Raw genomic sequence first — 16892 nt, 5'->3', positions numbered from 1 at the left:
AAACACTATGGATAGACCTTGGGAGCTATACCTTTGCAATGAAAATTAAAAGAAATAAATTCCTAACAATTCAATAGAGCTACTTTCAAACACTCTTAAAAAAATTCAGAGAAACGTAAAACCTCTTAAGTCGTCTATCTGTTGTAAAAACAAACAAATGTTTGTTCACTTATCACATCAAAGGCAGATAATCCTTAAACAACTGCTGACAATTGCTAATCAACCCCCAAAAATGTGAACACAGCTCCCTGCTGAGATGATTCTGGAGCTTGTGAAATGCATAAAAATGTTCACAATGGCCTGAACTCTCAAGTCAAACACTTGGAAATATAAGCAATGAAGAGACAAATTGAAACGGAAGAACAGATGGTCCTTTTTTTCTATCCTACAGATGAGTCTTCAAAGCAGATTGCATGTCAGTCAAGAGGTGCAGTACCTGATTTGTTTTTTTGACATAAATGTTTCTTTTAGGTTCCTCCTGGTGGTGGGATGTATGTAAGTTTCATTTGTTTAATGCTCTTGAACATTTTGCAAGGAATACTACAAAGTAAGAAATGTTTTTGTTTTACATGTTTGAAAGAAAGTGGGAAGGCCAATAGATATTTGAAAGAAAGGAATATACAGGGAGTAGGATTGGGCAGAGCTGTGGGATCATTTTTAGACTGCACTAACAATGAGTAGCCAAGCGACGATGGCGGAGACCAGCCTCCTCCTAGAAAAGGCTGGATATTACTATTCTTCAAAAGATTAGCTATGACTTAGAGGTGCCAATGATGGACTGGGGTGCACAAAGTTAAACATCACACAACACCAGGTTATAGTCCAACAGGTTTATTTGGAAGCACTAGCTTTTGGAGCACTGCTCCTTCATCAGGTGATTGTCACCTGGTAGATTAGCTATTATGTGATCAGGGAATAGCCAACCAGAACTGTGGAGTAAGATATTGGTCCTTGAAGAGATTAAACAAATTTTTCTCAAATGCCAATTGATTTGTAGGCATTAGTGAGAATAATTCCATTCCATGTTTTAGAGTTTTTGTTTGTATTTTGTTTTGAAGTATTTCGACAAGGAGACCTTGGGACAAGTTGGTATGCAGTACTCGCTGGATCCCTGGATGTTAAGGTGTCAGAAACAGCCAACCACCAGGTAAATGGGATATTTTGTTCAAATGCACTAACCACAGTAATTGACTTTGTTGCACCCAGCTGTTCAGCATGATGGGAGCCATTTTGATATTTCAGCTTCCACCTTAAGCTTGTGTATATAATCTAATCTTTCTTTTATTCTCTATAAATTGATTAAATTGTTAAAGATTTTGAGCTTCCAGGTTTGCTGTCTGTAAGCTTCCTTCAGTTAGCTGTTTTACCAATAACATCACTGTTGCTGAATGTCAGGAATCTCCATTGGTGTAAAGGTAAAATTAATATCAAGGGAGTTGTGGCCAATTTGTGAGATTAGCAGCACCGCTGATCGGAATATTACATTTTTAATTTAAAAAATGCCACCGAAGGTGATAGATATGGTACAACAAAGACATGCGTTTGTTAGAAATCTGAAACAAAAATGGAAATTATTGGAGAAACTGAGCAAGTCTGGCAGCATCTGTGGAGAGTAATCAGAGTTAACGTTTTGAGGCTAATGACCCCTCTTCAGAACACCTCTTTGAGATTCTTCTTGAATTCTGAAGGTCATTCGACTCAAATTGTTAACTCTTATTTCTTTCCAGAAATGCTGGCAGACCTGCTGAGTTTCTCCAACAATTTCTGTTTTTTGACAGATATAGTGATGGGAAGGAAATGCAGCAAACATTAATGCTCGCTCTAATTGTTTTCAATTTACCCTTGGGAATAATAATGTATAAGGTAGATGGTTTGGTAATTCAACTTATAGCAAATTAAATGATTGCTTTGGGTGCAATGTCCCCAGTCAGGTTCTGTCCTCAGTAGCAGATTGACAGTACGATTGGAAAACACAACATGCTGTAAAATGCCCGTGCCCTCCCTTTTCTGCCCACTTCATATTGAAGGACATTCTAGTTGATCCTGCTGTTGGCAACTTGGCTCTCTGGTATCATTTAACTTAAGGATCTGGGGAGAAAAGCGAAGTTGAGTATTGTTTCTTCCAAGAGCAGTTTTTTTTACTTTATCTGGGGAAGAACACCTGAAGTTTGCACAGTGACAGATCAGGGTCCGGGTTGGGTCTGGTCAAGAGCTAGGTCTCGAGGGGTTTGGGGCTGGGAGATTGAGGGACAGGGTTCCAGTGCCTTGGGTGGAGGAGTTCAGTGTAAGCAAGCTTGGGGCAAGGGGATTTAGTTTCATAATTAACCGAGAGTCACAGCAGGTTTTAACTCCTTTAATGTTGTCTGGGTGACCATTTAGGTAAGTAAGTTGGAACCCTTCAAAGTCTCCAACTCAAACTTAGAGAGCTAGGGAGTTTTTCAGAGCATTGCAAACGCTGGGGCTTTGTCCATTGGAAACGTCACTTCCCTGGGTAAGTTTCGCAATAGATTGGAACAGTTACACAGTTCTGTCAAGCACCTTTCAGGGTATGGCCGATTTCCAACTATCCTGAGATCGGAAGGTGTGCACTGTAGTTTTAGATGCTCAGTACAAAGGTGTTTCTATGCCCCAGTTCCATCATCCAAGAACTAGTGTGTACAAAAAGACTAATGAGATCACTGCAGATTTTTAATGAAACAATTTGCATTTTGATACAAGTAATTACTGCGATTGATAAATAAGCCAACAGTTGCAATGAGAAGCTTTAGGATGAATTTTTTATTGGATTCAGTGCTTTACTTTTGCTTAGGTTGACAAAACGTGTTAAAAATGCAATACAAATTTGTTTTTATTGTTTCCTTCTAAAGATGTGCTTAACACATTAGAGCAACAGTTCATGCCTCATTTAAACATTTCAGCTTATCTGTCGAATGTGCATGGTCTCATTTCAGTCACTAATTCAAGACTTACAATCCAGCTTCTGATCAATGCTTACTCATTGCCTTGGTAGACAAGATGAACTTTATAATGAAGCTCTGGGTTGGCTTGATTCAAACCTTAGGCTCTAAGATCAGTTCTTGGCATATGCTTCCTGTTGAATGATCCTGGCACTGCTAACTGTTTCTAACTGCTCAAGGTGGAGATGATGCTTCATTCAGACCCTAAGGTAATGTCCCACGTTTCTGGCCAGGTGTGCACCACATCGCCATGGGAAAGGAGAAAATTTAACTTGCAGTACCTTAGCCTGAAACAGGCTTTAGATTCCTTTGCATATGCAAATATAAGGTCTGTTGGCTTCAGTGTACCTTGCTGCAAGATTGGTTTGCCTGGGTTTCACATGTGTCGGTGCCTACTCCCAATATGGAGAGTTTTCAAAATTACTTATATGAACTGGCAGCCAGGAGGGGCAAGAGTTCTCCTTCTTAGTGCCCTTTAGGTCATGCATGTTGCTGATCCTTCTCTCTATACTTATTTATTCCCATTCCCAGTCTCTGATTGCCCTCTTTGGTCTTGCATCTCTTCATCCCTGCCCTCATCCTCCTTACCGACGCTGTATGTCTCGCTAGCCGTGGCATGATCTTCACTTACTCTTCGCTGACTGGCTGTGGGCTTCATTGTAATGAGGACTCAGGCCTCACCACATAACTATGAAAATATCCACATGTACTTGCCATGTTGCTCAAAATCCAAGGCATTACCACCTCATTAGACTACGATAGATGTTAAATTCTAAGTAACAGGAAAAATGTTTAAGAAACTAAATGATTATAAAGTGCAAACATATTACAGCAATGGTCCAAAGGAATTATTCCATTTAAAATTGTATAGTGTTTGAATTTTTGGTATATATTCTTTTGAAAGGATGCTGTTGTACTGTGCACTCTCGGAATTGGAACAGCATTTGGAGAATCAATTCTGGACAATACTCCTCGCCATGCAACAATTGTTACCAGGGAGTACAGCGAGCTTCTCCGTATTGAACAGAAAGACTTCAAAGCACTTTGGGAGGTAAATCTGAAAACAGCATGTACTTCTTGATTCTTTTGAAAATAGTTGTGAATGGTAAATTTAGTGTCCACTTAATGCCACTTGTAATCAATTAGGTTACTTTGGATAAAATCAGGAGCAACATCTTTGTGGAGAGATTTGCTAATGCAGTTGAACTAGATTGGCAGAGGTTGGGCTACTGGCAAGCAGTTCAGAAGAGAGAGAAGCTGAGATGGAATTGGAATTTGACAAATGAGTAAATGAGTCTGGAAAACAGAGGAAATATTGGTCAGATAAGAAAGAAGTGTGCTTATCAAGGGTAAATGAAATATGTTTTAATGCATGGAGTATTTAGTAGGCAATATTCTTAAATTGCATCCAGAGATTTTCTTTTCGCCAGTACATGGAATGCCCAACAAAGGTCCAGGGGAGTTCTGGACCTGGTGTTCAGAAATGAGCCCAGAAGGTGGAAGATATATCAAAAGGGGAACATTTTGGAGAACATTAGATTTAGGTTAGTTATGGAACAGAATAAGGATGGGCCAGAAATAAAAATTCTAAACCAGGAGAAGACTAATTTTGCTGAGAGAGGTATGATTTGGCACAAGAGGACTGGGAACAGCTACTTACAGACAAAACTGTGTCAGTGCAATGTGAGGCATTTAAGTAGGAAATAACGAGTGTGAAGGGCTGTTATATTCCTGTGAAAACAAAGGGTGGAACCAAGACTGGAGAATCCTGATATCAGGGAATCTGAAAGTTAGGATGAAGAAAAACAAAAAAAAACTTAAGGAACATACCGTTGGCTCAATATGGCAGAGTCACGATAGGAGAATAAATATGTACAAGGGGAACTTTAAAAAGAAAGTGAAAAGAATGCATGAGAAAACTTTGGCAGGTAGAATAAAGAAACACACAAAAGGATTTTAAAAAAATATATAAAGAGCAAGAAAACCACTAAAAGAGTAGGATGCTCAAGGGATTAGATTAGATTCCCTACAGTGTGGTAACAGGCCCTTCAGCCCAAAATGTCCACACCAACCCTCCAAAGAGCAACCCACCCCCCCTCTGACTAATGCACCTAGCACTATGGGCAATTTAACATGACCAATTCACCTGACCTGCACATCTTTGGACTGGGGGAGGAGACTGGAGCACCCAGAGGAAACCCACGCAGACACAGGGAGAATGTGCAAACTCCACACAGATAGTTGCCTGAGGCTGGAATTGAACTGGGACCCTCATGCTGTGAGGCAGCAGTGCTAACCACTGAGTCACCGTGCCGTCTGCAGCAACAGCAGTGTATGTGTGGAGCCAGAAGACATGGGCAAATCCTCAATTAATACTTCCACCAGTCTTCAAAATGGAAAAGGATGCTACAGACATCAGGGTAAAGGACTGTGAAATATTAAAAGAAATTACATGAAGATAGAGGAGTTATCAGAGAGTTTTGCAGCCTTACAAATGGATAACTTAAAGGCCCGGATGAGATATATTCCCTGCTGTGAGGGAGTGAAGGAAGGATATATCAAGGGCCCTAGCAGGAATTTTCAAATCCTCTTTAGCCGCAGATGAGACTGGGGGATTCACTGGACCACTGGGGGACTGCTAACATTGCCCCAGTACTTAAAAACAGGAGGAAATGATAGACAAGGAAATTGCAGACTAGTCAGTCTCACCTTGGCAGTAAGAAAGTTATTAGAAAGAATTCTGAGGGTCAAAATATATCTGCACATGGAGAGACAAGGATTAAACAGGGATAAGTAGCTTAGATTTGTTAAGGCAACTTCATATTTGACAAATTTGATAAAATTTGTTGATAAGTTAACCAAGAGTGCTGGCAAGGATAATGTACTTGTAACATGGACTTTAACAAAGCTTTTGATAAGGTCTCACATAACAGACTGGATAAAAAAGTAAGAGTTCAGGGATCTAAGGCAAAGTTATGCTTTGGATGAAAAATTGGCTGAGAGGCAGGAAGCAGAAGATGATAGTCAAGGGTTGTTTCTGTGGCTAAACTTCTGTTCCCAGTAGGGTTCTGTGGGGTCATTGCTGGGACCTTGCTATTTGAGGGGTATATTGATAATTTGGACTTCAATGTAAGGGGTTATGATTAAGAAGTTCGCTGAGGAGAGTTTTCTCATGCAGGGAGAGCTGGGAGCCTGGACCTCAATGCCTGAGAAAAGTAGTTGAATCAGGAACTCTTGTGATATGTAAGTGGTATTTATTTATTCACTTGCGTTGCCATAACGTCCTGGGTTATGGGCCTAGAGCTAGAAAATGAGGTTGTGTAGTCCAATCTTTGTTAACTGGCATGGACACAATGGGCCGTGTAGCCTCTTTCTCTGCTAAAAATGTCAATGAGCTTATGAAGGAACCGGGGTCATCTCCACTGTCTGCAGACGGCAGGGAAGGAAGAGTCAGTGTCTTTCTGAACAAGAATGAGAAGGTGAACGTACAAGTTAGGCAGTGAGGTGATAGTAGGCTTCTTTGCCTGAAGTTTTGTTCATTCTCTACTGTAGTGCATTTGCTGTGGTGATTCCAGCATGTTAAATGACTGAAAATGATTAACCTAAAACAATAAATATACAATTAGTTCACAAGGGATTAAAATATGCTTTTAAAATGTATTAAAAAGGAACAGAACAAAGAGAAACAGGAGAAAAATATGTAGAGACAGAATTAGGTAACCGCTGAGTGACCTGTAAAATGTTTAAATGGAAAATAGGAAATTGTAAAATAGCTGCAGTGCTATTAACATGATCTGAAAGTAGGCGTAATGAGTGAAATTAAAGTAATTTATGAGACACAGAGAAAATATAAATAGCTACTGCAGTGGGTGGTGGTGGAGATAGAAATAGAAGCAGGTAAATAGAGTAGGTTGCAAGAGCCTAAGAGGAAAAAAAAAGCAGGTCTACATCAAAGCATCTCCCTAAGGATCTCAACCCCCAGTTAGCCACTTGCCCATCCCACTCTGCCAAATTCTCATGGCAAAGGAAGGTTTGGGAACTGTGATGCTATCTGAAGCTATTGGTCACCCTTACAACTGGATTTCACAAAGTTAGACCACAAGACATAGGAACAGAAGTAGACCATTCAGCTCATCCATTCTGCTCCACCATTCTGTGGCTAATCTGATAATCCTCAAATCCACTTGCCTGTCTTTTCACTATGTTAATTGATTCCCTGACTGGTTAAAAATATGCCCATCTCAGCCTTGAAAATACTTGATGACCCAGTCTCTAGAGTAAAGAATTCACAAATTCACAATCCTCTGAGAGAAGAATTTCCACCTCATTTCTATCTTAAATGTGCGACCCTTTAGCCTGAGATTGTGCTTTCTCATCCTAGACTCTCACACAAGGGAAACTACCTCTCCACATCTACCCTGTTAAAGTCTTTTAAGTGTTTTGTGTGTTTCAATCAGGTTGATAAAATGTTGAGTTGGAAAAGGCACAGCAGGTCAAGCAACATCAGAGAAGCAGGAGAGTTGACATTTCAGGTTTGACTCTTCATCAGGACTGTCCTGCCCGAAATGTTAACTTTCCTGCTCCTCTGATGCTGTTTGACCTGCTGTGCTTTGTCCAGCTCCACGTTTTATCGACTCCGACTTTCCAGCATCTGCAGTCCTCACTATCTCCAAGTTGTTTCATTCAGGTTACCTCTCATTCTTCAATATTACAATAACAGGTCCAAACTACTCAACCTATCCTTGCAAGATAATGCACCCCCCAACTCCCCATACCTGGTTTCAACCTAGTGAACCTTCTCTGGCCGGCCTCCAATACCAGTATATTTTCCCTTACATATGGGGCCCAAACCTATTCACAGTATTCTAGCTGTGGTCTTACTAATGGCATCTATAGTTTCATTCTGCTTCCCACTGAAATGAATTCTGTTGTGAGTTTTAATAATTCTTAAGGGGGAAGTCTGCATTAATGTATTATATTGTACAGAGCAGTGTTTGATGGACAAATACAAAATCTGTAAGTGCTGCATATCCTCACCCAATAGGCAGACAGCAATAACTGATAGCTACACAGATATGTCCCTTAGTTCCTGGTTTACCTGCCCTGAGGGCTGGCAATTTAATAATCCCAATCATTAGTTGAGCTCAGAATTTTTTTGTGAACTTAGCTGTAATTAATTTCACTGTAAGGAATGGAAACTTAATTGGAAAGTTATCTTAATATCCACTCCAACCCCCCCCCCATCATCAAATTCCGCAAATCAAAATATAACCAAGACAAATAGTTTGCACATAGCAGCATTCTAAATCCTAATTTAAAACTGTGCATGCAAAATCTGTTCAAGCAAAGGCCACCATCTAAATGGTAAAGTGAATGAGCTCCACCTGTCACCTAGTAGATGAAAGTAAACTATCAGTTACAATGACACACCCTCAAGGGCTTAACATATCAGATCAAAGCAGAAAAAACAGAGGCTCTATATAGCAGATTCTGACAGTGGTGTGGACTTGATATCATATGTAAGAAGTAAATGAATGCTTCTATTTTTGTTTCAAAAAATTATTGACATTCATTGATATTTTCAAGAGCTATAGATCACAATCTAATTGTTGTGAATTTTAGTTTTGTGAGAAGATTGTCTCCAATATTTTCAGATGCGATCCTTTAAGAGGGTATGAACGTAATTAGTAACATGACATCTATTGGTTAAAAATAGTGTAATTGGATAATATTATAATATAATAACTCCTTAAATGAAAAAGTGTTAATTAAACAAGCAGTCTGTTTAATAGATCAGTTCTTTCCTTCTATGATGTCACCTTCAGCAATGTTTTGAAGTCTAATCTATTTTTCCTAATGTCCTGGGGTTCATAACAAATCAGCAAAAGTTAAAAATGTATCGAGGTCATTGCACAGTGTTGCTGTGTCTGTTCTATTGAAATGGAATATGTTGGTGAAATGATTCAACCAGACATGTTTGTGAGTTAAAATTTATTTCTGCTGTAAACTTAGAATGTATATTTATGTCATGAATAACTAAAAGTTTAGCATGTGCTTGCAGTAAAAGGAGATTTGATCTAATCATGATGAACCTGATTTTGATGGTTGACACCAAGTACTACTAATTGGTATTTTAATTGTAATTTAACATTGGGGTAGTCTACCTATCCTAAATGGATAAAACTGGAACCATTTGTTTAGAATCCACTGGCATGCCTAATACAAAAAAGGCAAGTTTTTGTCCAGCATCAGCTGAGTCATATTGGTTTTCCTTCTGATAGCTGGCCTTTGTTTATAACTTATATAAAAAATACTTAACTTTAGTGTAATCCTAATTATCTGCAGACATGTATCTTTTCTCAGCTTCTCCATTTTTCAGTGTATAATTGCACTTATGATCAAAATAATGTGGTATACTAGCTGTACTTGAGTCAGATGATTATATCTGAAACATACTTAAATGTGCTGTAATTGTGGCAGCAATGATGGTAGCTTTTAAAAAGCCACAGTAAAAGTTGTCTTTCTGATGCAGTGTTACTGAGATTTTCAAGAACAGATGTGAATGGAATCCCAGGGAAGGCAGAAATATTAAAGTTTTGTATCAGTCTCTAATCTTGAAAGTAATACTCACTTATTTGTAGGGAGTTGCACTGTTAACAAAATGCTAATGGTCCAAGTCAGTTCTGAACAGTCAAGAGACTCTAAATCTTGTCTGATAATGTACTTGTTACATGCTAGTTGCCTTAATTATTCACTGAGGCACAAATTTTACACTGGTTATACAATAATTAAATCCTGTACAAGCACCATTTTTTAAAAATATGGAAAATTTAAAGGGAAATGTCATAATGAGGTGACAGAAATCCTGAAAGCTTTTAGAAACTGATATTGAATCTTCCAAAAGCAATGAGGTCTAGTTATTTATCAGTGAATGCTCGTGGATGAATTCAGACTTTATCTTTTGCATCTGTTGGGACCAGCAGTAGAGAACTAATCCCCGAGTTCACGAGAACACAAGTTCCTGTAGAAAAGAAAACTACAGAGGAAAAAAGTCTCTGCCAAAAGAGCCTTAAAATATTTTGTAGTATGAATAGGCTGTCTTACTGGGTACTTTTAAACTAGTTTTCATACACAGCTCAGTACTGAGCAACACTTTACATGCAATATATATGACATTCATTGTTTTACAAGCTGTGTTGCAATGATGTAAGAAGCAGAGAAATACAAGAGAAGCTTTCCTATATTCCTCCAATATTATTTGAATATTATAATGGCAGGAGTTTCCTGTTTCTAAATATCATTTGCAAGAGATGGAGACCTAGCAAGAATGTTTTCTGCTCATTTGTTTTGGTCTGATTCCAAATGCCTAATTTGTCTGTTCACAAGCACCACCACAAAATCATAGTCTTCGATTTCCGATGTCGTCCTTTTTGTATATGCGTGGCTTTCTCAACTTGAATTGAATGTTTATAGACCTAACTACCAGAATGCATCAGAAAATTTTAAATGCTATTAGCAAAATTCTTGTCGTGTGCCATTCTGTTGTAATCATATGCTGTTTTATTCAGATCAGGCTCTCTGACCCTGTTATGGGGGAAGTGACTGGCATTCAGTTAACTCCTCCCTGTTATGGGCCAGCTAATATTGGCACCCGATTTCATATAATTTTAATAAATGAAAATTGTTCTTGTAAACAATTGCATTTATAGCAGCCTTTCACAGGTGGCTCAGAAAACAGTTAAAGTGGCACAGGTTATGGAAGAATGATGAATTTAGCTTAGAAAGATTGGGGAAAGGGAGAAATAAGAGTTGAGATTGCAAGATGTACTGGGGCAAAAACACACTGAAGTGATGGTGGTTCTGATATCTAGGAGGTAAAACTAGGTCATGTGAAGTTGTTTGTTGAAAAATTCCCATAGCTGGTAAATTTGAGACCATCTTAGAATGATTATTTGGATGAATTGTAATGCGCTTGTTTTAAAAGTTGGTATTATAAATGCCAAAACAATGTTTTGAAGTGTGAAAACTATAAAAATACAGCCACTGAAATATTGTGCAAAAAGCAGTTAAATGAAGTCAGCTCTGAACTGCATGGAGCAAAACCTGACATGTAGTGGTGGGAGGTATAATAAATGGAACACATTTGTATTTTGTTGGTAAATGAAAATTTGCATGTGATATCTGCTTTTAAAAGTAATTATTGCTCTGACACTCTGAAACCTTGGTCTCTGCTGCCACCTACACCTGGTGTCGTGTGTATTTTTTAACATTCTGTCAGTGAACAGAGCTCTGGATTTAACCAGTATTTATTTAATTGTGAATTTATGTCAGTGCATTATTTAGTTTTCTTTCTGTTGAGATGATTATGATGGATTTTTCTCTTTTTTTTCTTAAAAACTGAGACCAGTTGCTTTGAAATTATTATGGGCAATTTTCTGAGAATAAACAACATTTATTTATTTGCACAACATACCAAAAGATTATTCTTATTGATGTAATTTACGGTTTACTGTATGTTAAGGTGTGTAACATATACCACAAAAACTGGGTTGTGTTTGAGCTAGATCTTGAAGTTTACTGAAAGCCCCAACTACTTATACTTCTACAGACTTGCATAAGTGGTCTGGGTTCTTCATTTATTAATGTTACTGTACACTGCATGTGCGTAACTGACAGACCGCACGCAATATAAAGCAGAGTACAGCTGAAAGTGAGGCAAGAGTTTTTTTTCTGTTAGTGTCGCACGTCATGATATCTCACAGCTGTGTAAAAGGTACAAAATGCCCCTTTTTCCTTTGGAAAATTGGAACCCTTTTTCCAGTATATATGTACAATGATACATAGAGATATTGTTATTTGAATGTATAGAGACATTGTGGACATACAACTCAATCTAGTCCTTGTGTGGCTATTACTACTTAGTGGTGTGGTTTCACTGTGCAGTGTATTATCTGTTGCCACAGGTGGATGTGCATTAGTTTTCATAGATGCTTGATAGTTGTCTGGCATGATGTCTCTAGACTCTGAATTTTCTTTCAATGTGACTGCTGTTCTTGATGTGAATATGTTATCTATTTCTTCAAAGAACTTGGACATTGCTTATTACAACAATGCTGCTCATCGGATGCTGCCTGAACTGCTGTGCCCTTCTAACACCACTAATCCAAAAAATGTATCACCCCAGCAAATGCAACAATGTAGTATCTTCCCACAAATCCATGTGTATACTCCTCATTGATTGTGCTCCTGTACCACTTTGTCCCTCCTTTCCAGGAGTGTGCCACATGTGCATGGTTGGGCAGTGAGTGTGAGGGAGGGAAGAATTGTGCAGATCGGCCTTTAAAAAGCATGAGAGTTGCTGGTGAGGGTGAACCACTGCCTAGAGGAGAAGGATAAAAGTTTAACAACACTTTGAAAATTTTAATAGTCACATAACACTTAAAGACCATGGATTTTATATATGGATAGTGTGTTCTGAGAGACTTAGACTGAGGAGTGAGAAGAAGGGTAATATGTTGAACACACCATTTCCTGTGTGTCTTGGAACCAACATAGTATACTGTGGACAGGACTCTGATCCAAATTGTTGAGGTACGTTGAACATATTGAATACAATGGCCAATGTGTCAACAGCCATTGCACTAATGAAGTACTGTATTTTGCAAACCTTTTCCCATCGTGACCTCCACATTAATACTCAGTTGCTGCTGAGATTTTAACTTGTTCATGCAATTGGCTGTTATCTGACATAGTTTGCTGAATCTGCTTGCCTGTGACCAGAATGTGTGAAATTGATGTTGCAGTCTCAAATCTATGGTATTATAACTGACTGACTTGTTATCTCATTGAAATAGATCAAAGCATACTGGAAGATGAATAATAGGTTATCCATCTCATTCAATGGTGTGAAAGGTTTCTGGTGCCCACCTAAAGGGTGCATATGGTCTTTTCAGGCCAGTTGAAAGCACATAATTACAGTTTCCCCAGGTATACCATGTACTAGTTGTGAAACGATATTGACACTAATGCCAACTTTTGACATATTAGGCTTTTTTTTTGGGACACCTCACTTAGACGGAGGTAGAGGTTTCAGGTTTTCTGGTGTCCATGTGGTGTGTCAAGTTGGTTCAGTCTGACTGGGATCTGTAGACTGGATATTATGGTCACCTCTTGGACTGTGTTGACTTGACTTGCTTTGTGTGCCAGGGATGAAACACTTTGGAAACCCAAAGAACTGCGGAAGCTATAAATCTGAAACAAAAACAGAAGTTGCTGGAAAACCTCAGTAGGTCTGGCAGCATCTGTGCAGAGAAATCAGAACTGAGGAAGGGTCACTGGAGCTGAAACGTTAACTCTGGTTTTTCTTCATAGATGCTGAGCTTTTCCAGCAACTTCTGTTTTTGTTATTACTGAAACTTTAGAAGCTGATTTGGCATTTCATGTGCTTCTGTAGAGCATTGTTATTTTGTGTTCCCTGGTGATTGGAATTCTGACACACTTTATCCCAAAGTTCCCTATGTAGAACATAGCTAGAAAATATTTATCATAAAATGCTGGACACATCCCGATGGGTAAGACAAAATACACAGAGGTTTGGATGTGCTGTGCCACCTTTGTTACTCATCACTAAAACAGGATGCACACTTTTTGGCAGAAGTTTCAAGTTTGAAAGGGACTTCTGTTATTGTTCATCTCCTTTCAATGTGCCTCCATGAAGCCTCGTCTCACTTGACAGGAGGGGCCAGAGCTGCTGTTTAACTCTCAGGCCTTCGTCATTATTGCTTTTGTTAGGCTGCTGGAAAGTGTCCATAGCTAAGTCTGACTCACTTTTATTCTTCTGCTTTTTTGTTTTCCAAACATGCGTCACATTTGCTTGACATTGTTTCCTTTTCTCCCCACCCGCTCTTCCTTCATGGGAAGGTGGGAAACAATCAGCTGAGATTAGAAAAAAAACCTCTGCAGAGGATGGTATGTGTGAACCTAACTCTGCAACTCCTGTGGTGGAGTCACTGGATTAAGTTTTATTAAGACTGTTTCAGGAAAGTGTTTTTGCTGAGCAAATTTAATATTCTAAGTTTTTTTTGTTTTGCTTATCCGAAGTCAATTGAACATTGGTTCCATTGTCAGTTCCACTTATGATTTCCCATCATCTCATGGTGATTTAAGATACCAAGGAATCTTATTTCATCAAAATATATCAGGCTCAAAACTCAGATTTGCTTTTTTCACTGCCACCTGCTGGCAAGGTCGGTTCAGAGTGCATGGAACTTGATCTGGTTTCTAATTGATGACTTCAGGTCCCATCACAAGTGAATAAGACACAGACAGCAGAGGAGCAGCCCTGTCAGGGGCACTTAGCTGCTCTAAGCTCTAATCTGTTCATCAGAGATGAGGTCACTGAGGCCATTGACAAATAACAAGTTTGCAGAGCTACTGGAGGAGTCCAGTCCTACCATGAGTGGCATATAATCATAGTTTGAGATTGTCTTTGTGGAAAGACTGGCCACCTTCCTTGAGTAAACATGACATTCGAACAGTTGCACTCCAGAGCTTCAATGCCTTATCTGCTATATGAATTGGAGACGCTGGTGTTGGATCGGGGTGTACAAAGTTTAAAAATTGCACAACACCAGGTTATAGTCCAACAGGTTTAATTGGAAGCACTAGCTTTCACAGCGTTGCTCCTTCATCACCTGATGGAGCGGTGCTCCAAAGGCTAGTGTACTTTCAATTAAACCTGTTGGACTATAACCTGATGTTGTGATTTTTAACTGCTATATGAAGCTTGCCAAATAGGATGAAACTTAAACAAAAACCAAAAAATACTCAGTGCGACTTTTCTGAACAGGAACTGTCAGGTGCTCGTTGAGTTCATCGAAAGGAACTTTTTTGGGTGGGGAAGGGCCATTCCATTAATGTTGGACACAAGTGTGAAGTGGCTGGCCACTAGAAGTTACGTGTTTCAGGAACAGCCAACACTGTGCTCTGATCAACGTGGCACAGCAAACTGACAAGATCTGTACAGGTGACATTTGTCACACCTACCCAAAAGCTGTCCAGTTTTTCTTGATCTTTTAAAGCATCTGGCACTGCAACATTTGACATGCCTGTGTCGGGAAGCTGTGTCATTAAGGGACACTGGATGTGCACGTGCAGGAAAGCTAGTTCCAAAGGCCAAGCCAGACCCCAGAGCAAAATGAGATAACAAAACAAAACTGTAGATGCTGGAAATCTGAAACAAAAACAGCAATTGATGGAGAAATGTAGCAGGTTTAGTGGCATTTGTGGAGAGAAAGCAGAGTTAATGTTTTGAGTCAGTGACCCTTCTTCAGAACTAATAGTAGCTAGGAAAAGGTGAAAAGTTTGTGACTAACAAAACAGTATAACACCAGAACAACAATGACAGCAAAGTAAGTGTTAAGAAAATATGCAAACACATCAATGAAGTTCAGAGTCAGCCAAGCAAAAGGCAAATTTTCAGTAGATGGCAGTGCTTTCTATATTTTGCACACCATTCAGACTGCATACAGCAATCAAAAGCTTACACAAGCATCAATCTGTCCTATCCTGAAAGCAGGATGGCATACACTCCAATCCAAAACCACATTTGTACTAGTGCTAGTATTCACTTCTTTGCATCCTGAACAGTGTACTTTAATAAATGGCACTTAAGTTAAGCCTCCAAGAGGCCAACTCGGTGTATCAATGATTCTGTGTACAGGCAGAATCTCACTGCAGTGTTCATTCACATTCACCTTTTTAGCTTTCCGAAGTCTTCCGCCTTGCTGTTGTCAGTGGTCCAGTAGTGGCAGGAATTCCAGCATGCACAAGTCTCTGTTTAGTCACAATTTGAGACATTCCAAGCACATTCTCATGGCAGGGAAACCGACCACACATGATACAGTACCTCGGAAGAGTCTCTCATTTTGGGCGTCGAGATGTCTATCATGTATCAAGCTCAAATACCAGAAGCATTGTACACATTTAGAGAAGCAAAGTGAAATTGAGGGAAAAAAAGCCTGGCAGCCATTTAAATGGATGTCCCAGTGTATTCTCCAGGTATATAAACAGTTACATTGTGAAAAGGAGTAGGGTACTGAGGGGCTAAAGTGGAAACTCTCACATGGAGGCTGGGAGTAGCGTTGATGTATTACATTGTTTGTTTGCATTTGTTTTTACCAAAGTGTTGCTGCCCATGCTCTGCGACAGAGGAAGAAACTCTATCACGAGGAGGATTTTGAAGTGGTAAGGAGGAAGTGTTAGATTGTCAGTACTTGGAAGACACCAGAACCAATGTGATGTATCAGAAGGAAGTGAGAATTACAACGATTACAAGTGCAATGACCATAACCTTTCAGTCTCGCCTAAACTCAAATGGTGCCACCGAGACTTGGGTGTTTGAAGAATCACAAACAGCACACACCTTTATTCATAAAGGTTGTGAAGAAAAGCCCAGTGATTACAGACTAGTCAGTTTAATGTCAATGGTCAGCAAGCTTCGAGAAATAACCATTCTGTATACATTTAATCATGTGGAAAAAGATTGGTTGATTAGAAATCCATGCTGACCTTTCCTAAATAAGAAAATGTGTTTAACTAACTGAAATTTAAATTTTTCTTTTGGAAGAGTTGATTGGTGCCATCCTGTTTGATTGTGATGAACAAAGACTCCCAATGATGTTCAATGTAGTTCCATACAACAGATTTGAGATGGGATGCAAGTGTTAAAATACCCATTTGAAACCATTTAGGGAATCCCTGATGGACTGGACCTGTAGCCTCTCTTGGTTCGTCCCAGAGATTGTACTCTGTACTGTGTGGTAGTCTGGAATATAAAGATCTAACAGACAACTTTACCTTTTTATTTACTAATGGCATAAATATTAGATTATAATGTAGCTCAAGCCTGGCTTGTAGGTATCTAAGTTTCTTTTT

The 16892-nt window shown here is 39.1% G+C and overlaps 1 protein-coding gene across 3 annotated transcripts in view; it reads left to right on the top strand.

The window, feature by feature from the left end:
- Window positions 1-16892, top strand: part of rapgef4a (Rap guanine nucleotide exchange factor 4a) — a 289463-nt gene that overhangs the window by 68349 nt on the left and 204222 nt on the right. For all 3 annotated transcript variants that reach the window (XM_072579213.1, XM_072579211.1, XM_072579212.1), the window contains exons 3-4: window positions 1059-1147; window positions 3862-4008. In XM_072579213.1, the coding sequence (XP_072435314.1) occupies window positions 1059-1147; window positions 3862-4008 (236 nt within the window). The remainder of the gene's footprint in view (window positions 1-1058; window positions 1148-3861; window positions 4009-16892) is intronic.

This window comes from Chiloscyllium punctatum, chromosome 10, assembly GCF_047496795.1.
Source record: "Chiloscyllium punctatum isolate Juve2018m chromosome 10, sChiPun1.3, whole genome shotgun sequence".
In the NCBI taxonomy this organism is placed as follows: domain Eukaryota; kingdom Metazoa; phylum Chordata; class Chondrichthyes; order Orectolobiformes; family Hemiscylliidae; genus Chiloscyllium; species Chiloscyllium punctatum.
The sequence above is the reverse complement of the archived record's forward strand: the minus strand, read 5'-3'. Positions and strand labels throughout refer to the sequence as shown.